The 27,919-nt window shown below is 49.5% G+C and overlaps 1 protein-coding gene across 2 annotated transcripts; it reads left to right on the top strand.

Moving 5' to 3' along the window:
• Window positions 1–177: 177 nt before the first annotated feature.
• On the top strand, window positions 178–25,499 carry MMD (monocyte to macrophage differentiation associated). 2 transcript variants are annotated; one of them, XM_066264008.1, is made up of 7 exons: window positions 178–465; window positions 7,444–7,525; window positions 8,910–9,070; window positions 12,212–12,286; window positions 14,298–14,399; window positions 16,623–16,692; window positions 16,998–18,166. In XM_066264008.1, exons 1-7 carry the CDS (start codon window positions 440–442, stop codon window positions 17,091–17,093), a joined length of 612 nt encoding a protein of 203 aa, XP_066120105.1. In that variant the 5' UTR covers window positions 178–439; the 3' UTR covers window positions 17,094–18,166. The 2 variants fall into 2 exon arrangements, with proteins under 2 accessions (XP_066120105.1, XP_066120104.1); XM_066264007.1 differs by lacking the exon at window positions 16,998–18,166 and adding an exon at window positions 23,579–25,499 and having other exon boundaries at window positions 180–465.
• Window positions 25,500–27,919: the final 2,420 nt, after the last annotated feature.

Genomic DNA, 27,919 nt, shown 5'->3' with positions numbered 1-27,919 from the left:
AGCCCTGCTCCTGGGCTGCGACGCCTCGCCCCTCCGCCCTGCTCTGCAGATATGAATGGCAGCATTGCCGCCCGCCGCTCCAGCTGCTGATTGGCCGCCCGGAGCAGTGACGCGCAGGCGGCCGCGGGAGCACGCAGGTGGGCGGAGCCAGCGGGGGTGGAGCCGGGCTCCGGGGCGGGGCACGGGTGCTGGGGCGGAGAAGCCGGGAGGCGGGAGGCGCGGGGGCCGTTTAAGCGGCCTCCCTCCCGCCCCCAGCCGCCCCGTCTGGCCCCGGCCCTGTCCCGACCCCCAGCCTGGCCCACTCCGGCCCTGCCCCGCCGAGCGGTCCGCCTGGCATCCGGGCGGCCTCCGGAGCAGCCCAAGCCCATGAGGGCCGCACGCCCGGCCGCTAGCGCTGACGAGACGGAGCTCCCCGCCCGCGAGGAGGAGCGGAGGATCAATGCGGTTCAAGAATCGATTCCAGCGGTGAGAGGGATGGAGCCCCCGCGCCACTGCCCGTGCCAAGAGCGGGTCCCAGATCCCACCCTCTCCCGTATGGGTCCTGGCTCCGAACCTGGGTCCAGCACCCCGTGGACCCCGCGCCGTGGCCAGGGACCAGCTCCCGGGGGATTCCCTGCCCTGCAGTCCCCGGGCGGTCCCCTGCCTCCCGGGACCGGCATCTGGTGCCTGACCCGGGTCCCCCGCTCGCGATCTGCGGACCACGGGTTTCCAGATCCCGGACCTCGAGCCTGCCTTCCTCCCAGGGGATCCCGTTGCTCACCCGACTTGACCGCCCGATCCCCATCCAGGCGGGGCTCGTGCTTGCTCTGAGACCCGAACGCAGCCGCAGGCACTGCTCCCGGGTCCTCGGAGCCCGGCTCCGGCAGCCACCCCTTTACCCACGGCGCGGGGGCTCCGGGTGCTGGAGAAAGAAGGGCCGGGTAGCTGCTGCGCTCTGCAGCGAGATGTACTGTTAGGCTGTGGTGCCGGGCGTTCTGGGTGCTTTTTCTGCAAACGACCCTGGCAGCAGGGAAACTGAGGCACGCTTCCCTCATTTAGTTTGCCTAGCCACGTCCGGGGCCTGGATGGTTCTCGGGCTTCTTTAGCGCCCCGGGGCGGTGCTATTTTGGGCATTACGAAGGGCCAAGTTAGCATTCTGGTGGTAAGATCTGCTGTTGGGGCGCCTGTGTTAGGAAAGAGGAGGAACCACCGAGAAAGCGCCACCGGAAGGCTGGCCGGCTGCTCATTGATGGGCGGGCGAGCTGGTGAGAACCCCAGCCCGGGGAGGCACCGGGGCCTGAGCCCCGACCCTGGGTCTCTGCCACCAAGCACTGGATGGAGGCTGGCCCGGGCTTCTGAGAGGAAGCTCTGAGCTCTTTTTTTTTTCTTTCTAATTCTCCTTCTCTGAAGTGGGTGAAAGTTCACCTCCCCTGTGTTTGTGGTAATTGTCCATCTCTTTGTCTGAACCAGGCAGCCGTCCCATTCCCAGACCTCACCAGCAAGCTAGCTTAGTGCGCAGTGACAGGGGGGGATTTAAAAGACGGAAAAGGAATGCATGAACTCTTCCAAGGAGGTTATTGTTGAGTTTTTAAGCAGGGCTCTTTATTTCAAACATCAAAGGGGCCATGGGTTTGAAGACTTGGATTAATTCCTGAATATCGCTCGGGGTGTTGAATGCCTGGCCCTGTTCCCCCAGTGGAAACATCGTATCAGTGCTTCTAAAGACAGAAGGGAACCATGATGTTCTGTCTGTAGACCATGAAGTCAGGAGTGAAGGCGCGGGGACTTCTCGAGGGAGACTGTGACATACATTCAGACGTGACTGGCAAACCCTGTGCCTGTGGTTTGTTTGATTTGATTTTACTTCTGCATGTCTCTGCTCTTCCTGTTTTCAGAGAACAGCCACAGTATTCTGTGAAATTACCCTTTCTCACCTGGTGAAGAGCTTGTACCCCTTTCTTACCCTTTGAATTCTACTCTGGGAAGAAAGAAAAGAGCCTGGTTTCCTTTTTTTTTTTTTTTTTTTTTTTTTGCACAAACATTAAAATAGAAGAAAAATGTTAAGAGAAATGTGAAATAAAAAGAAAAACTTCCTTTAGGATCTATCAAGCCTGATTGAAATTTCTTTTTGCTGGACCCTCATCTATCACAGATGTAATGTGATCTCGTGCTCTACTTTTTTCATTTCAAAATGAAAAATACAGGCCTTTTCTTTGGGTGCCACATAGACTCTGTCATTCTCCCAGTGGCTGCTCAGTGTCAGTGACTAGTTAACAGTTATTTTCTTGATGACATCTAGATCGACCCTTATTTTCTTTGGAGACTGAGCAATCCCATAATTTCTTGTTTTTGTAATATAGACTGGATTGGAAAGATATTTCGAAGAGTCAGTTTGAACTTAGAAATAGAGTCTAGAAGTAAAAAAGTAATATGACAACAGACAGAAGCCCTGGTTTATGTGGTCCACACAGTGAATTATTAAGAGCACTATTCTCTCCACATTTAAAGCTGTGTTCGTGGTCTAATTTCTGAGCATCTGTGTTACAGGTAGGTCTGTTACAGAACTCAAGGGAAGGGCACCCTGTATTTGAAGGGCCTGCGCTCCTTCTGATGGGTTTATTGGGACTCAGTTGAAGAGCATTTGATTGCAGTAGAAACATTACATTAGGCCACAGTTAGTGGCTCAGCCTAAATCGCAAGAAACCCTGAACACCCGGCTGATTGGTTCCTAATGGAAACTCGGCGGTCACTGTGGCAACAGATCGGTTTCCAGAGTTCTGCCATTTCTGTGGAGGAGGACGGTAAGGAGGCTTAGCCCGCCATCCTGAGTGGGGGCGTAGAGCACGCGTGGCTTCTCAATGAAAAGCTTAGGACATGAAACACCCCACTGGGACATAGCATACTTTATCACCTTTGCTTTATCCTTTCAGCATTGAGTCCCTCATCCCACCCCCGAGGCATCCCCTCCCTGTCACAGCACCTCTGACTGATTAGAATAACTGTCAACACTGAGTGCCAGCCTGTGCCAGCTAGTGGCTGGGTATTGGTGTGGGAGGTGGGCAGTTGTGAATGACATTCTCTTGAGTTAATTGTAAATAATCATAACCTGCGTATCTTTTTTCCATACAAACGACTGTAAGCCTGGTTTTGCCGTCCCCCGTGTATTACCCATCTGATCCTCAGCTGTAACCCTGGTAGACGCATTTTACACCCATTTACCTGAAGAACAGGTGGGGTTCAAGAGTAAAATAGGACTTGCCCTAATCACACAGCTAGGAGGAAAGAGTATATCCAGAGGTTCAATTTCTTGTCCCTTTTCTCACCTCTGCTGCCACCTCATTCTGTCTCACTGGGTACACTGCAACATCTGTGAGTACAGTGCAGAGGCCTGGGACCTGCAGCAGCCTCTACTCTATCTTGTTCGTGCAGAATCATTGCTCCCGCTTTGCAACCGAAAATCCAAGGACAAAAACACTTCTTTCCCCAGGCCCAGCCTGTGACCACTCAAATGGAATAGGAGGTCAAACATCTCATTCTAAAGCATTAGGACGTCTTCCCAGAATGCCTACTGTCTTTTTTGTGCGCGTTCTCAGAGCATTGAATCATATGCACGGGGGCCCAGGGGGGGTACCCTGTAAGTACCTTCTCCCTTATTTAAGTCACACGTCCCCCACCACTGTCACCACCTCTGGCAATACGCTCATTCATAAAGGGGAACTAACCATTTTCTGTGCACAAGGGTCGGCTTATGTTGCCCATCAGGTAATGCTGAAGAAGCCCTTGGAATGTCCACTGTCAGGGCCTTTAAGAATTTTCTTTTCACGAGAGTCAGAGTTCTTTTGGCTCTAAGACAGCCTGTTTCTCTTTGTTACACACAGAACCTGCTGCCTCCCCAGTGAAACCAATAACCGTGGGCTATCTCTCGGTTACGATAAAACCGTTCAGCCACAAGCGGTCTTTCTAGTCATTCATTTCAACACCTGTTTATTAAGCTCCAGCAATAAAGTGGGCTTTGTGCTCGGATTGGAAATGCAGTGGTGGACAAGACGGCCTTCATGGAACTCCCCTTGCAGTGGGAAAGATGAACAGGTTTTCAAATTCTTACTAAACGTGATCAGGTGGGGGGAGAAGGCTGAAGTGAGACTTAGGTGGGATGGTGACGGAAACCCGAGGAGGTGACATCTGAGCTGAGCCTGAAGAGGGGAGAGCTGAGGATTCCGGAGAAGAATGTTCCAGGCAGACATAAACAGCAAATGAAAACATCCCGAGGCAGACAAGACCTTGGCGGTTTGAGGGGCAGAAAGGGGGTGTAGCTGGAGGTTGGGGGACACGAGGAAGGCAGGACCCTGAGGCTGGGGGGGTTGTGAGGGCTGGGCCACTCAGGGCTAGTGGACCACTTTGAGAAGCCAAAGGCAGGCTTTCACTTGGGGTCGGGGTATGTGATGTGATCTGGTTTTAATAGACTCTTGCAGCTGCTGTATCAAGAGGAGAGAGTCTGTTGGGGACAAGCAGGCAGACCAATTAAGAGAATTTGTATTATAGACCAGAGGTGTCAAAGTCTTGATTTAAGGTGGGCTCTGGGAACTGTCGCGAGGTGGCCTGGTGTGAGCTGCATTTTGAAGCGACCGATGACACTTGCATTTGGCGACTAAGGAACACATAGGAATCGGGAATGGAAGGCAGCTTCCTGGATTGGATCGGAGGCCTCTGAGAGCTGGTGGGGTGCAGATCTGCCTTCAGAAGGCACAGTGCTTCCGGCTAAACTCAAAGTGTGCAAGGAGTGTCCCTGGGTTCCTATCTGCTCTCACTGAGCAGTTTTGACATCTGGTCCTGAAGCGGGAGGTGGCAGAGAGCCTAGGGGCATTAGGCAAGGGGGAAGCAAGGGAGGGTGTTGAAAGAGAAAGTGAGGAAACCAATGTGTGACAAACCCCGACTGAATAATCGCTTTGTTAAGAGTGATTTCTGGGCCCAGGACTCAAGCACCTTTCCTCAAAGCCTCTAAAGCATGCTGGGTACTGGCCTCGAGCACTGGGTCGCCCTTAGGGTGACACCGCCCTACGCAGCGGTGCCTGCCATAAGTGGGTGCTCTTTCTTCCATAACCCTTGAGAACCTTCCTTATTCTTTTATGGGGGAAGAGAGTAGGCTCAGTGTGTGGGAGCTGATTTGCACTTTCCATCCTTTGGGTCTCCGGGGGTGATTTCTGTGGGAGGCTAGATTGTTCTCTGGCAGATGGGGGCAAAATAGAGAAACTGCTCATGCAACTCCCAGCAAACCGGCTGTGCTCTCTCTCCCACTGAGCCCCAGAAGGCTCTGCTCTTGCACACACGCTCTTGAATCTTACCTGTGCTCCTTGCCCAAGTCTGGCTCTGTCCCTCACGGAAACTACTACCTTCAGTCACGTGGGTGCAAGGGATATTTTTCTCCACAACTGCCAAGTTTATTTTTAACCTGAGTGATTCCAGGTAGGCAGGGACTACGCTGTGACAAATAGGGCCACCCAGCTTCGCTGCTTTTGGGAGAAAATGTGAAAGTCTATCCCTGTTGCTGTGTAATGGTCTGACTATTTTTAGATTGGGCTGCCAGAGATATAAATTGCTATTTTAGTCTGCAGCCTGGTGGTGGGTAGACAAACCCTACTTACTGCACCTCACACAGAACATTCTCGCTTTTACCCTAGCTTCTGTCATCTTCGAGCCTTGCTTTTTAACCTTCGACATCCCTAAGAGGGGATGCTACTTAGAGCTCTGTGTTATGTCACCTGTCACCGGGTAACAATGTGGTAGATCCTCGAATGCTTGGGCCACTTTTAAAGCATTCTTCCCAAGAGTGCCATTATTTTTCTTGTTACTAACAAGAGCTGTATAGCAACACTCTCCTCCCTTAGGAAATTAGTAAAATTATTTTGAGGATTATCAGGGGAGAAAGGTTTATTTATGTATGAGAATAGCTTTGGGTAAATTCTGAAGCTGTTAACTGCCTGTTTCTCTTGATTAGTTTTCAAGCCACCTGGTGAATTCCACTCAATAAGTATACACACTAGTTAGAGAGCTAACCCTTGGTGGTCCCTCACTCGCCTAAATTTATTCCCTAGTGGGTTTTCCTTGTGGATTCTATATTGGGTCAGTAGGGACTGCCATTTTATTTCATTTATTTGCTCTAAGGATAGCGGCCCCTCTTCATTGAGAGTGAAAGGGCTAGTCTTTTGTTCATAAACTGGACACTGTTTAGAATGGCTTGACCATATGTTTTAGCCTATTTTTGGTCACCTGGCTCAGCCATTTGGTTCAGCCTGGTACTATTCTTCAGTGTTAATTAATGAGGTGTGACTAGTCAGAACCTCTCATGGCAGATAACAAAATCCACTCTTCTCCACCCTCCCCAGACCAGCCCAGGCAAAAGGGTGATTTATTGTGCGAAGCCGCTGACATCTCGTGGCTCCCGCACAGGAATGCAGGGACCTCTGACAGACACCTGAATGCTCGGGCTCGTTTGCCTCTGTCGGCTTCTCCACACCTGTTTCTTTCAGGCAACTGTTTTTCTATATTCCTGAATTTCCATCCCCATTCCCCGGAGGACAGACTAAACCAGAATCCCCCATGCCATGGGTCTGGTGGGGTCTGGGGGACCCTCGCTCTGAAATGGGAGAACCTTCCAGGTTCTTCGGTGGTCACGCTTTTCACTGTTGCTGGTTGCCACAAAGTTCGCCCAAAGGGAAGTATGGGCCGTGGGTCTGTGTCTCTGTGTCACAGACCGTGACATTTAGACACATACATTTATGTGCATATCTGAATTTTATAGGCAGAGTTTCAGTGACTCGTCATATATTTGGACTCTGAAGCTGACCTTGAATTCAGGAAGGGTGCAGGTGGAGACGCAGCTCTTGTCTGGGTGGCCTGGAGGCAGCCGCTGGCGTTTATTTAAGCTTCCTGGTGCCGGGACAGACCGTGCAATAGAGAGAAACTAGCTGGACAGGCCGGCTAATCGTGGGAGGCAGCGTTTGACCATCGGCATGTATAAGCTTTATCAATTTTGAGAGAGAAAATAGAAACCTTCCGAATGCATTGTATCCCTTTTCATTTGATGGCAGTTACTGGAATTTGTAAAGTCTAGAAAAGTCCCCTGGATTTGTTCTATGTTAAGAGTTGAGATTTTGTTGTGCATTTTGTTGTTGTTAGTTTGGTGGGGACCAGTTGAAGGGCGTGGATATGGTTTCTGTTTGCCTTGGGTTGGTAGATGTTTCTTTCAAATAAACCAAAAGAAAAAATAAACTGAGGCATTTGCTTTCGGGTCTTTGCTGTGGGCTCTGCTTACACCTTTTTAGAGGCTTTGCTTCTGTTCCTGTAACTAGGTGTTTGGAGCAGACAGCTTGTCATTTAGAATAGACTGAACAGTCACCGGCAGGCTACCCACTGTTCTTCACACGCTCGGAGCTGTTCTCACATGATGTCTTTTTGTTTCTACAGGTTCATGAACCACCGGGCCCCCGCCAATGGCCGCTACAAACCGACTTGTTATGAACATGCTGCTAACTGTTACACACATGCAGTGAGTATGCACGTTCCGTCCTTCCCAAAAGGCTTTGCAGGGAGGAAGGGGCAGTTACCGCTAGATTAGTTGGATATACCCATCTCTGTGACCTTCCCAACCAGAGGATCAGTGCTGGGTCACGTCACCAGAAGCTGTGTAAGCATGTCCCGGGCCCTGACCTACTCAGCTCTGCCCTTCCGGGACTTGCTTTCTCTGAGATCTTCTTTCAAAAGAGTAATAATAGTACCCTGGTCATAGGAAAACCAGAGGCAACTATTCATGAGGACTGTCACCCTGGAATGAACTGAATCGCCTATTCAAGACAGTCATCTCTGCTGATTTGGCAAGGACAGCCCCCAATTTCATTGTTCCCTTTAAAGTTGCATTTAGTGAGCCTTTGAGGGAAAAGTGGTGGCTGATATATAGTCAGAAGAGAAGAAAGAGAAAAGGGAAACTATTTATTCCTTTAGTGAAGAGTGCTTAAAACAGACTAATTTAGCCCTGGCCAGGTAGTTCACCTGGTTAGAGCATTATCCTGATACACCAAAGTTGCATGTTCGATCCCCGGTCAGAGCATGTACAAGAATCAGCCAATGGAGGCTCTGGCCAGCTGGCTCAGCGGCAGAGCAGCAGCCCAGTGTGTGGAAGTCCCACGTTCGATTCCTGGTCAGGGCACACAGGAGAAGTGCCTATCTGTTTCTCTACCCCTCCCCTTCTCCTTCCTCTCTGTCTCTCTCTTCCCCTCCCGCAGCAAAGGCTCCATTGGAGCAAAGATTGTCCGGGCGCTGGGGATGGCTCCTTGGCCACCACCTCAGGCGCTGGAATGGCTCCAGCCGCAATGGAGCAACGCCCCAGATGGGCAGAGCATCGCCCCCTGGTGGGTGTGCTAGGTGGATCCTGATCGGTTGCATGCTGGAGTCTGTCTGACTGCCTCCGCCCGCTTCTAACTTCAGAAAAATACAAAAAAAACCCCCCACAAAACACAAAACATCAACCAATGGATGTGTTAATGGGAAGAACAACAATTACTATCGCGTGTGTTCTCTCTTTCTGTTTCTCCCTTTACCCTTCTCTCTAAAATCAGTAAATAAAAAACAAAGATAAATAAATCAATAAAACAGACTGTGTTATACTGAGTTGGTACAGCATGTAGGCTACATACATACGTCCTTAGGATAAAATTTCTTGAATTCAAGCTGTGCACACTTCCTGGGCGCTGACCAGCAGCACCTGATGCCTGCGCAGCCGCCTGCTTCCCTGGCCTCCCCTTAGGGTGGCCCAGGACAGGTAAACGTCTGTTTTAAAGTGACCTTTCTAAAATGGCCCCTGGTACACCCGTGCCCTGTTAACAAAGGGCGCAATGGCGCCCAGGCGGGACATTGACTCTCCTTTGCCTCGCCAGTTCCTCATTGTCCCGGCCATCGTGGGCAGCGCGCTGCTGCACCGGCTGTCCGACGACTGCTGGGAGCGGGTGACGGCGTGGATTTACGGGCTCGGCCTCTGCGCCCTCTTCATCGTGTCCACCGTCTTCCACATCGTGTCCTGGAAGAAGAGCCACCTGAGGTACGGGGCTGCTTACGGCTGCGGTTAGCCTCCCACGCAGGCGCGGCTCAGCCGCGGGAAACCAGGGAGCAGGAGTTTCCTACCTTGCGGACCATCATTCCACCCCATTACTTAGGAAAGCTTCCGTGGGAGTGGACAGCGTTGGAGGGCCCCGTGTGGATCTGGGACTGTAGGCCTTTGCTTAGAAAGCAGCCGCAAAGCCGCACTGGTTCCCGGTGATCGCGGCAGTGCGGCCAAGCCCGTGGAGGACGCTGCAGGGCACAGCAGGGGGGCCGGGCCGAGGACACTGCACTCAGAGCCAGCCCTGGCTTCGGGTCCCGGCCCTGCCCCTTCAGCCTTGCCTAGGTCGCCTGAGCTCACACCCGTTTCTTCATCAGTAAGAAGGGGTGGCAGTGCATGGCCCACAGGGCGATGGCGGCAGCCCAGGGGGGTCGCCCAGGTGGAAATAAAGGCTCCGAAAACGACAGGACACGGAGGACCGCGAGGCTGGGCGGTGTCCCGCAGCTGGGTTCGGCTGCCTGGCCCGGTCCAGCACTCTGCTAGGTCCTGGGTGTCTGTGCAGGCACAAGTCCCATGCTTTGCTGCTATTAGCTGTGGGGCACTTTTCAAAACTTCTGTGGCCCTGCCCTTTGAATGAGGAGGACATAAAGGCGTCCCTCCTCCGAGCGAAGGGTTAGCTGGCAGACACCCAAAGGGAGCAGCACGGCGTTTAGTTGCTTATGAAATCGATTCTCCGCACCCCGAAGGGCAATATTTCTTTAAAAAGGAGGATTCTGAGCAGACTGAGAGGGCCTTAGAGTAATATTAGCACGTACCTTTTTGTTTTACAGAATGTCCAAAAAGCAACTTAAATTGTTCAAACAATCTAATGTTAAAAAGACATGCTCTGCTTAAGAGCAGGGCTGGGGATTTATGCGATATTATTGCTTTCCTCACATGGGGCATCAGAGAGGCATAGAGTTTTAGAGCTGGATGGATCCTGAGGGGTCATCTAGTCCAAACCCGTTCATTTGCACCTGGGGACACTGAGGCTCAGAGGTGCGGCCTGACCTGGCCGAGTCAGTGGGACCAGCAGCTGATCATCTAGGACTTCCGACCGCCGGGCCTTAGGTTGTTCTGTTTGTCTTCACCCCCTCCTTCACCACAGTGCTTCTAGTGGGCAGTTGCTCCCTTTCCCTGCAAGGTGACAGTTCCCGGGGCTTAACATAGAACCACAGCACTGAATCACGAGGGAGCCGTGGGACACTCAGGCCAGAGCCTCGGGAGTGCCTGTCCGGGCTCCCGGGACACCGGAGCCCCCGACCGGAGCCCTCATTATCTTCTCCGCACCACCCTGCGCTGCGGTTGCCTCCGCCCACTTGGCGTTGCGTCTAGTTTTCCGAATCAGTAAAGAGTTGTAGACGCCCACTCTGGCTCAGGGTCTCCCTGCAGGGGGCTGGGGAGGCCGGTGTACCGGAACCGGGCTCTCCGGAACCTGCAGTAGCACTGCCGGCTTCCACGTGTGGACTTCTGCTCTGCCTCAGTTTTTAAAACTATCCAGGGATAGGCTTAACTTAAGTAAAAGAGGAGAGGGAATTATTCTTCACGGAGGGTGTTGCGCTAAACACGAGGCTATATTACCTCACTTAACGCTCACCCAGACTCAGTGATAGAGGTGTTACTACTAGTTTACCGGTGAGGAGAGGGAGGGCCGCGAAGAAAATGGCAGGGCTGACCGCACCTGCTGGAACGGGGCACTGCGCCCCAGAACACACATAAACGAACTTGAAATTCTGCAGCACACTGAAAAACAGTTTTGCCAATCTGCCCCTCCAAAATAGGTATAATTTTGATTCATTCACACTGACCGGCTATTGTTGTGTTGGCTGTTGTCTTTTTTTTTTTTTTTTTTTTTTGATAATCGAAGGGAAAGAGGTCAGTGCCCCTGACTAAATAGTCAGGTATTGGGCATGTTTGAAAGATTCTTTTAGCCCACTGGTTGGAAATCGCTCATCTAGAAAGCAAAATTAGAAAGGCCTGAACCTGGCTAAGAATCGTAGTCATCCAAGGACTTTAAAAAGAATCTTCTCTTTCCTCCATTCTCTATCCCATCTCCAGCCCGTTTAAATTAGAATCTTCTCGACTGGAGTTTCTGACCAGATATCATAAGCTCCCCAAGTGGTTCTGATATTCACTCAAGTTTGAGAAGCATTAACATAGTGTTGGCTTTTTAGACCTGTGAGCTAAATTATTGAATATTTTCACCTCTTCACTAAGGCTAACAACCGTGACTCACACACACATCCTCAGCTCTGGTCGCCACTGTGTGTGTGAGGTGAGGCCAAGCCTAATACTAAATCTTACCTCCCAGGCCCAGGACACTGAAAAATGGGTTCAAACCGATGCAATGTGTCCATACTTTTAAGTGACCTCAGTAAAGGGTGGATTCTGTCTCGTCCAGTTTGCAACAGACCTCGGTGAGCCACATCTCCGAACCCTCCTGACTTCTCAGTCCTGGAAGGAGGAATTTGCTTGCAAATCCAGGTGGCCTCCGCCTTGTAGCAAATGTGCCCTTTTGTCTGTATGTTTTTGTTTTTGTTATTGCTGTTCCTAAATTAGCTTCTGAATTTCCTCTATTACAACTTACTCTCTACACTAAGATTCCGGAAGTAAAACTTCTCTGGAAGCATTCTAGAAAGACATGCAGAATGCGACTTCAGGAATGTTTGCTACGCATCCCTATTCATGCCCTGTACTCTGAGGTGGTAGAGGGGTGGTCTGTCTCGAAGAATTCCATCTTTCTGTTCGACGGGATTTTAAAAACTGGAAAGCATCAGAAAGGACAGATTGTGTGTGTGTGTGTGTGTGTGTGTGTGTGTGTGTATGTGTATGTGTGTGTGTGTGTTTACTTGAACCACATCAGAGGTGCTAATCATTGTGGGGCCTGCCCCTGTATCTCATATACACGTGCAGTCCTAAAAATAAAATAAAGCTCTTACTTATGGCTTCGTACTATTAAGAATAGCTACTTGGCTTCGAAGGCCAACCGTACATGCCGTGAGAACTGGACAGGAGTGGAAACTGCAGCCCAGGGGGGTGGTAAGTCATGCTTCCGGTCTGAAGAGTTTCTGTAACCTTTGTCTAACTTGGTTTGCCCCACAGGACAGTGGAGCACTGCTTCCACATGTGCGACAGAATGGTCATCTATTTCTTCATTGCTGCGTCGTATGCGCCATGGTAAGGAACAGCCCTTCTGCTTTTGAAGGTAGTGTTTTTACGATAGACTTCTCGCACCTTCTTCCTTCCCCTCCTCCTGGCCCTGCGTCCTTCCCCCGAGCCTGGACCTGACCCCGTGTCCCCACCCCCCGCAGCACACATACATGCATATTTTTATTTGCCACTTTGACTTCCTCGGGCCTGCGTGCAGATTTCAAGGGGACAGTGTAACTGCGGTTCAGATATCTGTCTGCATTGGGTCGTTCAAGAGGAGTGTTAGGAATGTGTGTGGGGTAGCGCCCTTGCTTCTGAAATCCAGATGTCTGCTTGCTATAGTCTTTCAGTAGACCTGTGCCGCTCCTAACGCTGAGCCGTCTAAGCGGAAGTGGAAACGCTCCAACTAGGGAGGAGGAAAACAAGCTCACTTTTGAGATCTATAATCTATACTGTCTGTCCTCGGTTCACGGCACAGTAGCTGCTGTGTTGGAGTGCATGCCTCCTTTCCTTAGCTCTATGAGTGAGAGGACCAGCCACCTGTATTAGCCATTTAAAGTATCCAGTCCTCTGGGCAGGTTCCTTGGGCTTCCCACCCCCAGGGAGAGATTAGAATCTTTTGTTGCCCAGAAACCTGAAATTAAAGAGACATTTGTTTTCCCTATTAAGACACGGTCTAGTTTTAAACACTCAGAAAATCACATTGTGCCACTGACTACTGAAGTCATTAGACCCAGCAGGCGTCCAGACTCTGCCTAATGCAGCGTCCAGAGAAACCTAATTACTATGGGACTGAAAGCAGGCGCTGTCTCTGTCCAGCACCTGTGACTGAGTGCAGGCCAGCGGAACACCAGCAGGGAAGCCTGAAGACTCTGGTGAAGTGCACCTCAACTGGAAGTTAGTAAACATTTCAGTGCAGGCCGGGGAATCATATTACAGCCGACAGCTTGGTCACATGCCGTCCCTGAATGCAAGTGGCACTTTTTCCATTTGGAAATACTGATTTTATAGTATTAGCCCATCAGAACAACATTTGTTTTTTCTCATACCCTTAATATGAAATTAGTACAAATGTATTTGCAGTATTTTAAGATGCAGACTTCACAAGCGTGCCCGGTGCGATTCTAATAAAGTGTCTCCTATAGAATACGCTGGGCTAATTCTCATCTTCTGTTTTGGAAGGAAGATCAGTAATGGAGACACTTGCTCCAGGTATTAGGTGTCCGCTGTGGTTATGTGATCCCAGTTCGGGGTTTTGTTTGGGGTTCTCATTAACCTTTGTCAGTGATCTGTTCACAAATCCCCCGTCAGAATTAGTCAGACAAGCAGACGTTACAGCCAGCTGCCTAGTAAGGCCTGTCGGGCCCCACAGGTGTGCAGGGGCTCAGGTTCTCCCTGTAGACCGCGTGGAACGGATGCTGAGTCTTAAAGGCCGACCGGCAATTTTATGTGTGAGTTGATGTCACCGGCTTACCCAGACAGCTGCAATGGTATAGAGGGCCTTTGCTGCCCGGGTAGGCCCTGGGCTCATGGTGTGGAGGGCCTTCTCTGCCCGGGTTCATGCTGTAGAGCAGGGGTCCCCAAACTTTTTACACAGGGGGCCAGTTCACTGTCCCTCAGACCGTTGGAGGGCCGGACTATAAAAAAAAACTATGAACAAATCCCTATGCACACTGCACATATCTTATTTTAAAGTAAAAAAACAAAACGGGAACAAATACAATATTTAAAATAAAGAACAAGTAAATTTAAATCAACAAACTGACCAGTATTTCAATGGGAACTATGGGCCTCTCACTGACCACCAATGAAAGAGGTGTCCCTTCCGGAAGTGCGACGGTGGCAGATAAATGGCCTCAGGGGGCCGCATGCGGCCCGCGGGGCCGTAGTTTGGGGACCCCTGCTGTAGAGGGCCTTCTCTCCCTGGGCTGGGCCCCGAGCTTGTCCTCCCTAAGTGGCAGGATTAGAGGAAAACACAGGCTCTGTGGATTCCCTTCATTTATCATTCTGTTCTTTGTTGTCATGTTTATGTTTTTAGGTTAAATCTCCGCGAACTTGGACCCCTGGCATCTCACATGCGTTGGTTTATCTGGCTCATGGCAGCTGGAGGAACCATTTATGTATTTCTCTACCATGAAAAGTAAGAGAAAATCATTTACGTTTGATACTTTTGAAAGTAACTGCCTCAATTTTATCTCCATGACAGTTTATATTTGCATTTCAAAATAGTAGAAATACATAAATAGAAAATGTATCGTTGCAAACAGATCTTCAGAACCATTTGGTATTCCTTACTGTTGGGCAGACGTGAGTGGCCAGCACAGCACTTAGCTGGATAGGAACCTAAGGATTCCTGACACACGACGTTTGGAGGGGCACCGACCTCTTTATATCCTAACCATGCGGCCTATGTTTTGAACTCTTTATTTGTACCTCATAGTCCTAAGTGTTAAGCGCTATCAAAAGGAAAGCTTATAGCCCTGGCCGGTTGGCTCAGTGGTAGAGCATCGGCCTGGCATGCAGGAGTCCCGGGTTCAATTCCTGGCCAAGGCACACAGGAGAAGCGCCCATCTGCTTCTCCACCCCTCCCCCTCTCCTTCCTCTCTGTCTCTCTCTTCCTCTCCTGCAGCCAAGGCTCCATTGGAGCAAAGTTGGCCCAGGCGCTGAGGATGGCTCCATGGCCTCTGCCTCAGGCGCTAAAATGGCTCTGGTTGCGGCAGAGCAACGCCCCAGATGGGCAGAGCATCGCCCCCTGGTGGGCGTGCTGGGTGGATCCCGGTCGGGCGCATGCGGGAGTCTGTCTGACTGCCTCTCCGTTTCCAACTTCAGAAAAAGACAAAATAAATAAATAAATAAATATAAAAAATAATAATATATATAAAAAAAGGAAAGCTTATAGAAATTTAGCATCTTAGCTCTAGAGGAGACCTTCAAAGTCATCCATTCCACCTTCAGGTTTAAAAAATGAGAGCATTTAGGACATGCGTCAGATCAGTGACTCATCTGCAATTAGGACCCAAGTGTCCTAGTTCCTGTTCCATGGCTCTTCTCATTATTGCACGGGCCTGAATTTGAGAAGCTCACAGCCATGCAGTCACTGTTACTGGATACGGTTTATGAAGTCCTTTATCTGTTGTGGTTGGCAGAATGGTTCTCGGAACTGAACGTAATTTCTGTTGACCACAAAGCATTACATTGTTTACCCGTTGAAGAAGAAAATGATCATTTTTGCTAACTTCTCTCCAACTTTGCAGTTCACCTAAATGCATTTGTCACTGTGATTGGCAGTTCTGAGCAGTGCTAGGCAGTATACATAACTCCAAGGAAACAGTTTTCTTGGACTCAAATCCTCGTTTATAGCCTTGGATAAAATAGGAAGTCAAGAAAGACAATCGTCGTTTCCCTACTGCAGACCTCCTGCCGGATACCAAACCCGCAGGTGCATTCTCCCAGGTCCCTGGCCGCGCCACTCCTGGTGGACTTGGAGCACAAGACCAAGAGTGAGAAGTGGGTTACACTTGGCCGTTTGGTTGGGCAGGTGTTACAGAGTCCCTACATTGTGCCGGGCACTGTCCTAGGCCCTGCAGGTCCAGGCATAAATAAACTTGGCCCCTGCCTTTGAGGAACTTAAGGTCTAATTTGATTAGGCAGAAATGTAGGTGGATTTCAATACAACTTTTTAAGTTCCAGACATTTTCTGGCCTAATGTGATGATAAGCCTTACAAATTGGAGTGTTTTTGTGCAGGTGCAAAATAAAGAGACAAAAATGCATGCCCTTTGCCCTGGTCAGATGGCTCAGTTGGTTAGAGCATTGTCCCAAAGCACAGAGGTTGCTGGTTGGATCCCTGGTCAGGGCACTTCCAGGAACAGATCGATGCTCCTCTCTCTCCCTTCCTCTCTCGCTCAAATCAATCAATAAAGAAAAAATAAGAGAAAGAACGCACACCGTTTGTTTCTTGGGGCCACCATCTCCTTGTCACTGATAAACTAGGCCCCAGGCCACATCCCTGCCCACCTCGACAATGCCTGTTTCCTGTGGCAGTGGGTAGGAATGCTGAGGAAGGAGAACTCGGGCTGGAGGGGAAAGTGCATGGTGAGTGGATTCGGCAGTAACTCCTGTGGCAGGAAACATCTCCCTGCTGCACTTGGGGTCTGGTGGCTGCTCAGCCCCAGAAGCAGTGCTGGTTCCCTGTTGCTGGAGCCTAATGGTCTCCTACTGGGAATAGCCATTTCATTTGAATAGTTGAGTTTAATTTTTTTGTTGTTGTTTTGGTTTTAAGAAAAAAGGAAAAAACTAATATGGAAATGGTTTAAGTGTTGCTGGAATAGATATGTTAAATTCACTGTATCTCCATCCTGCAGGTATAAGGTGGTTGAGCTCTTTTTCTATCTCACGATGGGGTTCTCTCCGGCCTTGGTGGTGACGTCAATGGTAAGAAATGGCTTCATCATTTTAGTTATTTCACCCTATTTCCTTTTAAAGAGCTAGGACTCTATGTCTTTAGAGATGTAGCTTTTGTTTCAGAAGTTATGATATATATTCATTAACTAGAGACTCAAAACAAAAAAAGTACATAAATTATCAAGTGCCAGCAACTTGTACTAGTGACTGTCTGTAGTTTGGAAGAGCTATACAGGTCATTGTGTTTATTTCTTATGGTAACCTTCTGTGTGAACTTCTTTGGGGCCCCCTCCTGTTCACCCCACCTCACACCCACTCTTCTCACCCCCCCATAGGGTGAGATTATGTGGCGCTGGGCACTTCTGCCTCAGTGGCATAGCATCTGCACCCCAATTCCATGGAAGAGGGTACATTCTGGGGTTCTTTTATAATGAAGAAAGTACAAATTACTGACGTCTTAAATCTGAAGAACTGGAAAGATCTTAAAGGGTCATTCAACATTTTGCTGGATGCTTCCCTATCCCTGCACCTTACTTTTCCTGTCACTTGTTTTTAAGCCGCATTATTTCTTTCTCCAGGAAGTGGTTTCCTTTGTTGGTTTGGTTTTGCTTTTGTTTTTACTTTGCTTGGAAATTTCACTTGAGGACTTTGACTGGTAAAGTGTAACATCACCTGTGGTGGGCAGTTGCATGTATACATTTTGAACTCCTTTTCAAACCAAATGCCCATTGAGAAATAAACAGAAATCTACAGGTATCTGTCAACTTGAAACGGAAACAGCACAACCTCACAATCCCATCCAGCTGGCGACTTGTGCCTGTAGCTTAGGTGGCCCAGGGCCCGACTATCTTTCTGGCACCAGCCCCTGTGGTCGTTAAGGAAGACGCAGTGTGCTGGGTTGGAACTCTCTTCTCGGCCTGCCGTGGTCGGAACTTTACCTGGAATTTCACCCCTGCGCTCACAGGCACCTTGTGACAGTGCATTGCTACTGTATGAAGTTCTTGCCCTGGTCACAGAGGCACCTGTAAAAGGCTTGCTTAGGGCTTTTTTCTGAGACTATGTCTTACAAGAATGTAATAAAATACATTCTTTGAGATATGAGGTGTATGATGGCTTGAACAATTACCTAATGCCAAGAATGCATATAATTGAGTCGGGACAACAAGGAGGGACTGGCGAGGGGAGGGGGGGGGAACGAATCGTCAGAGAGCGAGTGGGGACAGCCACAGCAATGTAATTAGCAAGGGCTATGTAGACAGGTTATTCAGAAGCATTTCAAGTAAATTCTCTCTGGGTATCATAAAAGCAGGTTTATCCAGTATCTTTATTAGCCTAAATCTTTAATTGGCATTATTACAAGTAGTAAGAAGCAGGGCACTAATGCTATAATCAAACAGGATAGCCCCGCCCTGGCCCCACAGAGCTTAGAGTCAAGCAGGAAATATAGATACGACGTGTGACAGAATCGTGCACTTGAAACCTGTATCATTTTACGAACCTATGTCACCCCAATAAATTTTATTTTTAAAAATGTAGTTTTCGATGTCATTGCATGCCCCAAAGAGTCATGTCCTTTATGACTACATGATTGGTTTTTCTTTCAGCCCCTTTTAGTTTTTCTCTGTTTCTGCATGTTTTCGGGTTAAAGATAAGCAGCTCAGAGTAAAACATTGTGGAGGTAATAAACTGTTATATAGAGGGGTGCCTATAATAAAGTTTTGTCTCAGAAAACAGAGGGAAAATATAATTCATATAAAGTAAGAAGCTATATAATAGAGTTTTGTGAGGTCTTTGGGGAAAGCAAGGATCTATGGGGCACGTGACAAAGTGCCAGAGGAGAGGGGCCTCCGTCACCCCGAAATGGGAGTGGGCGTGCTGCAAGGGTGGAGGAGGAGGGTACGGGGGGCACTAGCACAGGGGTCAGGGGGTGCAGGGGGAGGATGGGGGGCACTAGCACAGGGGTCAGGGGGTCCGGGGGGAGGATGGGGGGCACTAGCACAGGGATCAGGGGGTGCAGGGGGAGGATGGGGGGCACTAGCACAGGGATCAAGGGGTCCGGGGGGAGGATGGGAGGCACTAGCACAGGGGTCCAGGGAGGATGGGGGCACTAGCACAGGGGTCAGGGGGTGCAGGGGGAGGATAGGGGGCACTAGCACAGGGGTCAGGGGGAGGATGGGGGCACTAGCACAGGGGTCAGGGGGTCAGGGGGAGGATAGGGGGCACTAGCACAGGGGTCAGGGGGTCAGAGGGAGGATGGGGGGCACTAGCACAGGGGTCAGGGGGTCAGGGGGAGGATGGGGGGCACTAGCACAGGGGTCAGGGGGTCAGGGGGAGGATGGGGGGCACTAGCACAGGGGTCAGGGGGAGGATGGGGGCACTAGCACAGGGGTCAGGGGGTCAGGGGGAGGATAGGGGGCACTAGCACAGGGGTCAGGGGGTCAGAGGGAGGATGGGGGGCACTAGCACAGGGGTCAGGGGGTCAGGGGGAGGATGGGGGGCACTAGCACAGGGGTCAGGGGGTGCAGGGGGAGGATGGGGGGCACTAGCAGATGAGGTTTAGGTGAGGGATACAGCCAGGTGAGGCAGGGTGCACTAGCATATTTGAAGAACTGAGAATAGACCTGTTTGAGCGCCATGCTCATGGGGTAACTGCAGGTAGACCCAGATAATGCTGGGACCTAGACAGAGCAGACTAAGAAGGACCTCATGTGCCGTCTGAACCAACAGAGAGCCAGTGTGACCAAGACGCAGAGCTTCGGTTCCGGTCACAATCATGGGTCTCAGACCCACCCTTCTGCCAGAAAGAACTAAAACACTGGGGAAGTATCTGAAACAACTACTTTTTGGTATTGGACGCAGACAATGCAGGACGGTGATTTTTGAGGGAAGTGAAACCAAAAGATGAGCTTCAAATTCCCCCTTTTCTCCCTGAGGACACTTTACAAACTGTGACAGAAGCAAGTGGGGCCAGAGAGCAGCAGCTGTCAGGGGAGGGGTAAGGGGGTCTGCAGTTCCGGGGCGGGGTGGGGGGGGGCGGCACCAAGGAGGAGGGAGCTTCACCGCGAACAGTCTCCAGAAACTTACAAGCGGTTCCTTGCATCCGTGCCCGGATACTGAGCAGAACTGGGACCGGGCAGGGCAGGGGCAGCTCTGGCAGGGCTGTGGGATGGCACCAGGCGGTGCCCACTGTTGGGGGGGCCAGAGCTGCAGCCAGCAGAGCCGAGGGGTTGTGCTGTAAACAGCTCAATCAGCAGGGCCACCCCTCGGGGGAGAGCTACTCTAGCCCAGAGTGAGGCCGGCTCCGGACCTGCTCACAGAGCCTGGAACAGGCCTGGAAAGGAACCCACTGAGTCTCCAGTAAGGAAGCTGCCTGGCTGAGCAAAACTCCGCCTTCTTTAAAGGGAGACAACAAGGTCTGTGCTCTTTAACAACCTGGCATCCTTACGCGAACCAATACTCCTAGATCCACAAGGAGCGGGAACATGTGACTCACAGACCTAGGGAAAAACCGGTCACTGGAAACAGATCCAAAATGCCCGAGATGTTAGAATTAGCATACAGGGGCTTTAAAACCATGAATAAATAGATGAGAATCTCAGAAAAGACATGGAACAATAAAAAAGGAACCAAATGGAAATTCTAGATCTGAAAGCTGTGATATGTTAAGAAAGAAATTTATTAGAGGAGTTTAACAACAGATTGGATACTACAGAAGAAAAGATCAATGAACTTGAAAATGAATGGGCAAGCTACAGACTAGAGAAAATATTTGTTTTTTCTAGATGTGTCTGACAAGGACATGTACCTTAAATATATAAAAAACTCCAACTCAATAATAAAAAGCCACTTCTATAAAAATTGGTAAAATACTTGAATAGACACTTCACAAAGAAAGACATACAAGTCTCCAATAAGCCTTTTGGAAAAGGGCTCAACATCATTACTCATCAGGGAAGTAAAAATTAAAACCTCAGTGTGCCACCACCATACACCCTGTAGAATGTGAGAGTTAAAAAGACTGACAGCGAATCCTGGCAAGTAGTGAAATAATGGGACCTGAGGTTCATTGTGTGTGTAGGGGGGGTGTAAAATGATTTAACCACTTTGCCATTTTGACCAGAGTCTCAGAAAACTGTTTAGAAGGCTATAATAAAATTAAAACACTGATGACTTAAAAGGTATTACCCAACAGAAATAAAAACATTGATCTATCATCCTGGCTGGATAGCTCGTTTGGAGCATCATCCCAAAGTGCAGAGGCTGCCTGTCTGATCCCCGGTGAGGGCACAGACAGGAGCAGATCGATGTCCCTGTCTCTCTCTCCCTCTCACTAAAACCAATCAGTAAATTAAAAAACAAAACAAAACTTATATCTATAAAAGACCTGTAAAACAATATAAATATTAGTTTTATTTATAAGCCCCCAAGTAGAAAGAATTGATAAGCACATTATGTTAAATAAATAAATGGAATGCTAAGAGATAAAAAGCAATAAGTGACTGATATACGTAAGCACAGGCATGAATCTCAAAAATCTTCTCTTGAGCAAACAGAAGCCACACACAAAAATGTACACACACTCACCCTGCCTTGTGAAGTTTGGAGCAGAGAGACGGAGTCTGCAGTAAAAGCACACTGTGGTATAAGAACAATGGTTGGGGGTGGGTCGTCTAGGATTGGACAGAGGTTACCAAGACTCTCTGAGGTGTTGGGATAGTTCTGTAATTTGGTAGGGGTACGGGTTATATAGGTGGGTACCTTCATCAAAACCCATACTGTTCACTTAAGATCTATGCACTACACTGTAAATTAATCATTTTTAAGTGATTCCTTCCCACCCCCCAAAAAATGTAAGTTCAGGAACCAAAACACCTGAGCTCAGATCCTGCTTCTGATATTTAAAAGCTATATGGTCTTAGAAACATTGTTTATTCTCTGATTTAGTCTTTTCAGCTATAAAGTTGGGATCAAAATAGTACCTGATTTGGGGTTGTGAAGATTTTTTTTAAAGACATTCATTTTAGAGGGGAGAGAGAGGAAGAGAGAGAGAGAGAAGGGGGGAGGAGCAGGAAGCATCAACTCCCATATGTGCCTTGACCCGGCAGGCCCAGGGTTTTGAACTGGAGACCTCAGTGTTCTATCCACTGCACCACCACAGGTCAGGTTTAGGATTGTGAAGATTAAATGAATCAATACATGTGGGGCTTAATGACATAGAAAATAAAGAAAACATACTTTGCTTTGTTTGTTTTAGGGTTGACTCTGTTCTGGTTCTTAGAAAGTTGGAAGGGTAAAGGTATCCTGAAGAACTAGCTGTTGACAGATACATATCCAAATCAGGTACCTGGCTTGGTCTCTTACTCATTGTTTGAGCAGAAAGAAAGAGTGCTCTCTTGGGCCATGACCAGCTCTGTGACTTTGCTCAGGTCATCTCACCCTCTGGCCTTACTCCTTCCCTCTCTGAAATCAGGAGGTCATGTTGGGTGCCTCCTACGGTTTGCCAGTCCCATCTACACTGAGAATCCAACGGGAGCCTTACCATCCCTAGATAAACGTCCTAATGCATGGACACAGAATGGTGTACAATTAATGGATCTTAATTGCTTTATAGCCTTAGGAAATTGTGTGTGTGTGTGTGTGTGTGTGTGTGTGTGTGTGTGTGTGTGTTTTAAATACAAATAATCAGGCGGAGGGTCCATCTTACCAAGACTAATGAGAACTCTGCTATGGTCATTTGGGGTTGACTTCCTTCCCATCACTGATCCTACAACAATCATGGGGGCTAACTGTCAATTTTGAAGACAGGACTGATCTTCTCTCATGACCCTAGATCCTCACACCTCATTCTTAGGTCACGGTCATCTGTCGTTGCCATTGCTTCGGCCTGGGCCTGTGGGGCCCTTTCAAATAGGCAGCTGCATTAGGTCTCCCCTGTGTCCCCTGCTAGACCGGCCCCAGGACCTGCTCCAGGGTTCACAGGCCACAGCTGTCAGTGCCCAGGCCTGTGGAGCACCCACACACTTGTCCCCTTCCGAGGCCTTGCCACCATCTGGCTTAGGACTCCATCTCCCTGCAGAGCCCAAGACCTTTCTATTCCTGGTCCTCAGGAGTTTCGCCAGCGTCCTCAGGAGTCCCAGGGCCTGACTTGTTTCACCAGCGTCCTCAGCCCTGCCTCCGTTCTCTTCTCATTCATACAGCCCAGTTTAGTCTTGAAGATGGGCCTACGTCTTTCCAAACCAATAGTGACCGAAAGTTCTCCTTTTTGTGTGAAAGCACACATGCCTGTTAACTTCCTGCCGAGCTAAGAAACGCCCAGGCTCAAAGACAGAAAGACCTGGCCACATCTCGGAGGTTAGAAAGTATGTTCTGTATGATCCCTGATCTCTGAGGTCACTTCTAGCTGTGACTTTCCTGTGTCGGCCATAAGGAAGTCATAAACTCGCGCAGGCAGGTGAAGTCTCGGGAAAGCAATCCGCGGGACAGGGCTGGCGGAGGCGAAGGGGAGGGGAACCGGCTGAGACGCAGATGCCAATTGGAGCCGCGGGGCGCGCCTTAGTAGGAAGAGGGCTTTTAAAGTGGAAGGGGAACGCCAAGGGTCCTGCCACGTGGAAATGGACTCCCGCGTCTGGGTGTGAGTGCAGTCTGCTTAGACGTGCCCTCAATGAGCAAAACGGGCAGCTCTTTCCCACAGTCCCCGTACCCGCCTGCTTGGCCTAATCAAGACGGCCAGCCGAAGGGCAGTCCAGGTCGATGTGGGGGGACATGGACCGGCTCAGCTCATATTCACAGATCAGCATTCCGTCATGCAAAGCGCCTGCATTGTCTAGAAAGTCAGAAGGCGGAGGGGGGTTGCAGTTCGTGTGTTCGGCTTGTTACGTCAGAGAAACATGACAGCCGTTGTTTCCTCTCTTGGCAGAATAACACCGATGGACTCCACGAGCTCGCCTGCGGGGGCCTGATCTACTGCCTGGGCGTGGTCTTCTTCAAGAGCGATGGCATCATTCCGTTCGCCCATGCCATCTGGCACCTGTTCGTGGCCACAGCGGCCGCAGTGCATTACTACGCCATCTGGAAGTATCTTTACCGAAGTCCCACAGACTTTATGCGACATTTATGACCAATCTGTCCCGGGTCTCCAAATCAGTATTATTTCAGTGATGGCACTTGGGAGTGGTGTAAAAGCTGAATATTGCACAGGAGAGAGAGAGAGAAAGAGAGAGAGGAAGGGAGGGAGGGAGAAAAGAAGACGATAGCACTGACTTTCTTGATATGGTTTGCCTATAATTACTGTGAAAATATAAATGCTGTGTTCTGGAATTTTCCCGAACTAATAAGGTAGTGAATTAATTATTCATTCCATTCCACTATCATGCAGGACTCTGGATAGACTTGGCCAACTGATGTTTACAAACCAGAATTTTGTATTTTAATTTTAGAGATTTTACTACATGATTTTTCTAAATTACTAGGTCAGGCTGTCAAAAGTCAGTGCAAAGCGAAGCTTCTATTCTAAGGGACGCCGTCCCTGTCACTTTCCTGTCGGCCATGGACAGAATTATGGACAGAACTCACACCGCTTTCACCATGTTTTATCTTGGCATAACATGGTTCTTTTTAGAATAGTGACTTGAGTTTTTTTGTAAATTTGTAAAGAAAACGTTTCATCGAGTGCACGCGCACCTCTGCGGTCGCTCGCCCAGGTGAACCTCCGCAGCCAGCTGTCAACATTCCACACACAGACAAACATTATACCTCTTCTGATAGTTCTAGTAGCCCTGGAGAAATTGCCAATTTTTAAAAACCGCAGTTTTCCAGACTTTTCCTGCCAACCTCCGACTCTGGATTCCGTGCTGCTTTGGGCCGTACTTGACCCAGTTTGGTTTACTAATGATGGAAAAGTATTTTGATATCATCCACTTTTTCAAAAGGTTCAACATTTTCTCTGCGCCTTCGCCATGTTTTCTTCAGGGCCTTTCTCAGCAGCGGCTGGCGCTCCTGCTGCCGGGTCCCGCCCACCGGAAACTCCCGGCCAGCGACACGCCTCCAGCGACGCGTGCGGTGTTGCCTCTTCGGTGCCCGACAGTTAAGTCATTGTCACTTAGCTCTGTGTTACCAGCTTGACATTCACTTTTACACTGTGGAGTTCCCGTTTCTACCCGTCTTCTGCCTCTGCCGACACACTCTTCATTTAGGTAGAGAAGCCTTCAGTGCGTTGGCTGACAGGGAGAAACTCATGTGTCTGTGGCCCATGGGCTCCGTCCTGGCTCAGTTGGAGTGGTATTTAATATAGTAGTTTGGGTTTTTCCCTCAGTGTCTTATATTAAGATTAACATATTTGTTGCTCTGTTGCTTAATCTCCTTTTGGTGTTTGAATAAATGAGTCGACCTTGCCTTTAGATCAGGTGTTGATACTGTTTTCTAGTAATGGAAACTGATCAATGGAATTGTTGGTTTGATGACACATTTGGATTTATTCATTGAAATTTTGTACTGATATGACTTTAAAAGAGGGTTTAGTGTGTGTGTGTGTGTGTGTGTGTGTGTTTAGAATTCTCTGATTTCGGTGAATTATATGGGAACGAGGAGCAGAAGCACCGATAGTCACTGGCGAAGCTTATAGAGACAAGGTACTCAGGAATAACACCAACCAGATCACCCTACCTGCATGATCCTCAACATCTGGATGCCTGGTGTTTTATTGTGTATATTTTATTTTTAATATATTAACTTGTGTGGATTCAATTAAAGTCTGCTCAAAAGTAACACCGTCAAAACCACTAAAACGTATGTAAAAATTGTGCTGTAGACTAGAATAAAATTGGTCCTTGGATTCGTTACCCTGTGTCTAAATTGGACGCCGTGAAAGTGACCGGGCCCTTTCAGGAGCCTGAGCTGACCTAGCACTTGTAACTCACATGCCAGCCCCCCCCTTTTCTGAGAAGTCGGGGTGGGAAGAAAAACAAACGTGCCCGTCATCTAGAACTGCCCAGCCCCCTTTCCAGTCACTGGAGTGCCAGAGCCAGCTCAGACACGAACACATTTTCAGTTTAAACTGTGCTTGTCGGGACCCAAAGATTGTAACTTTTGTAAATGATGTATCTCTCTACCAAGTGGGTTCAGCTTATATAATACACGGCAGGGCTGAGGTTGCAGGCTCGTGGGTTACCACGCAGAGAGGCGTCCTGTGCAGACCTGACAGCTGTGAGTGTCAGGTGGGACTCTCTCGTGCCTGCCCTGGAGGAAACGGAGCTGGGGTGGCAACCCGGTCTGTCCAGCTCCAAACCTCCTACTCACCAAACACCACGGCATCTTCAGGCAGCCAAAGCAAAGAGAATTTGATCTGAAAACTCATCCGGCACACACATGGGAAAGAAAACAACTCTCCCCGCAGTTTAGAGACCCAGTAAGCCCTCAGGCAGCCTGCTGTCAACTCTAATTTGGGGACTGAGTGTCATGCATCCTGACCATTCCCAAGAATGCTGCCCTCCAGCCCGTCAGGGTAACCTCCCCTGTGTCTAGAGCAAATGCCTACAATCCTCCCATCACCTTCCTGATCAATATCTCCTAAAACTTTTCTGAAGGCCAGACCTCTCTAATCAATGTGCCCCTGGCACAGTTTACTCAATTCGTCCCAAACAGTTCATTATTTCTTCTCTCCCCCCCCCATCCCCATTTCTGTGAGGCTTCCTCTCTTAGCTTGTGGCGGGGCCAGAGCCACCCATCCACCCTTCATTCCCAGCACCTGCAGCCTTAAGCAGTCAGCCAGAGCTATCCCCTCCACCCAGCCACCGAATCGGGGTTCCTCCCCTCCCTTCCTACAGGCCCTATGCAGACCCCCACCCCGCCACTGGTCACACCCCTCCGAAGAGCTCAGCCCCCATACTGCAATCAGTGTCCTCTTCCTAAAACATCCCGAGCGTGTCTCCCTGCTTTAAAATGTCCATCGGCCGGTAGCCTCCCTGAGGCCAACCTTCTCGGCAGGGTCCCCTCCTACACTAACAGCTCCCGGTCTTCCCTCGCTTACTGACCCCCACAGGTGCCAGCGCCTCTGACCGTCACAGCCTAACCCCACCCCCACCTTGCCCTCTGGTGCTGTCGAAATTGCTTCTGTGCCTGTTCCGTGGCCTGGAACGCCCTCACCCCAGCCCTTCTCCCACCCTGACCAACACTTGCTCATTGAGGACCTCCACCAGATGCCACCTCCGCCGTGCTGGTGGCCGGGGCTGCGTGCGCCCTGAGCCGAGCCCTCCTCTCCAGTCGCAAGTTCCTGAGATTGAATTTGCTCCTCTGCACCCTCTGCGGCCCCGGGGCTGACCTCTTTCAAGGCAGGAGCTGAGTCTGGAGCTCTGTCCTCAGCCTGCAGCACAGCACTGGGCTCACAGCAGGAGGGCACGAACAAAGGAGGCTCAGGCGGAGGAGAGAGACCGAGAAGTGAACACCCAGGAAGGCGGCTTGACAGCCTCCTTCCTGGCTTCCCCACTGAGGTTCAACTAGAACGTTCATAGCAACCTCAGGAAGGCCGATGAGAAACTGGCGTGGAAATGTTAGTGGGTCCTAAATAAAGCTTGTTCACGGAAGCTTCCGCAGAACCCACTGGCCAGAATCTCCATGCCTGGGGAGTGACGACGGCCACCCTACTTCCCTCTGGGCCTCTTTCCTGAACGTGGCAGAATTAACCGCCCTTAGCTCTGCCATTCTGGAGCCTTAAGGCAGATTAGACTCAAGAAACAAGCACTTGGACATCATTTTAAACATTTCCTGTGTTATTACTCTAAAAATAATAGAAAACGCTTTGGAAAAATAGAGACCAGAAAACTAAAAATGACCCAGAGCTCACTCATCCCGATGCATTTTCATGTGTTTTCTGTCCACCCTCCCCACCCTTCTTCTAGGGTTAGTTTTCTATTTTATACAGTCACGAATAGGCCATACATGCAATTTTAGGCATGGCTTTTTTTCTTACTCATTTTATTGTAAGCACTTAAAAATAATATTAGACCATTTTCCTAGCCAGAATTTCCAATGGGCCCCATCATCTTTCTGGACTGAATATGCAGTCTGTTTTGCTTAATCATTCACTCGATTTGGGATTCATATATTGTTTTCGATTTTTTTTTTTTTACCGTTATGAACAGTGCTGCAGTGAGCACCGTTGCCTAGCTTCGTCCGTATTTACCAGCAGGACCTTAGGGTAATCGTCAGCAGTGAAGTGCTTCCTCTACGGGGCCATGTGCTCGTGTGCACGGATGAGGTCACT

Source organism: Saccopteryx bilineata, chromosome 2 (assembly GCF_036850765.1).
Source record: "Saccopteryx bilineata isolate mSacBil1 chromosome 2, mSacBil1_pri_phased_curated, whole genome shotgun sequence".
NCBI lineage: Eukaryota > Metazoa > Chordata > Mammalia > Chiroptera > Emballonuridae > Saccopteryx > Saccopteryx bilineata.
Note: the sequence above shows the minus strand (reverse complement) of the source record. Positions and strands in the feature narration are given on the sequence as shown.

What these genes read in the sequence shown, in the direction of transcription:
- MMD (XM_066264007.1), top strand. Translation starts at nt 440, where the DNA reads ATGCGGTTCAAGAATCGATTCCAGCG. An exon ending in GCTGCGTCGTATGCGCCATG is followed by an intron (nt 12,287 to 14,297) that starts GTAAGGAACAGC and finishes TTATGTTTTTAG; the next exon opens with GTTAAATCTCCGCGAACTTG. An exon ending in CCTTGGTGGTGACGTCAATG is followed by an intron (nt 16,693 to 23,578) that starts GTAAGAAATGGC and finishes CTCTCTTGGCAG; the next exon opens with AATAACACCGATGGACTCCA.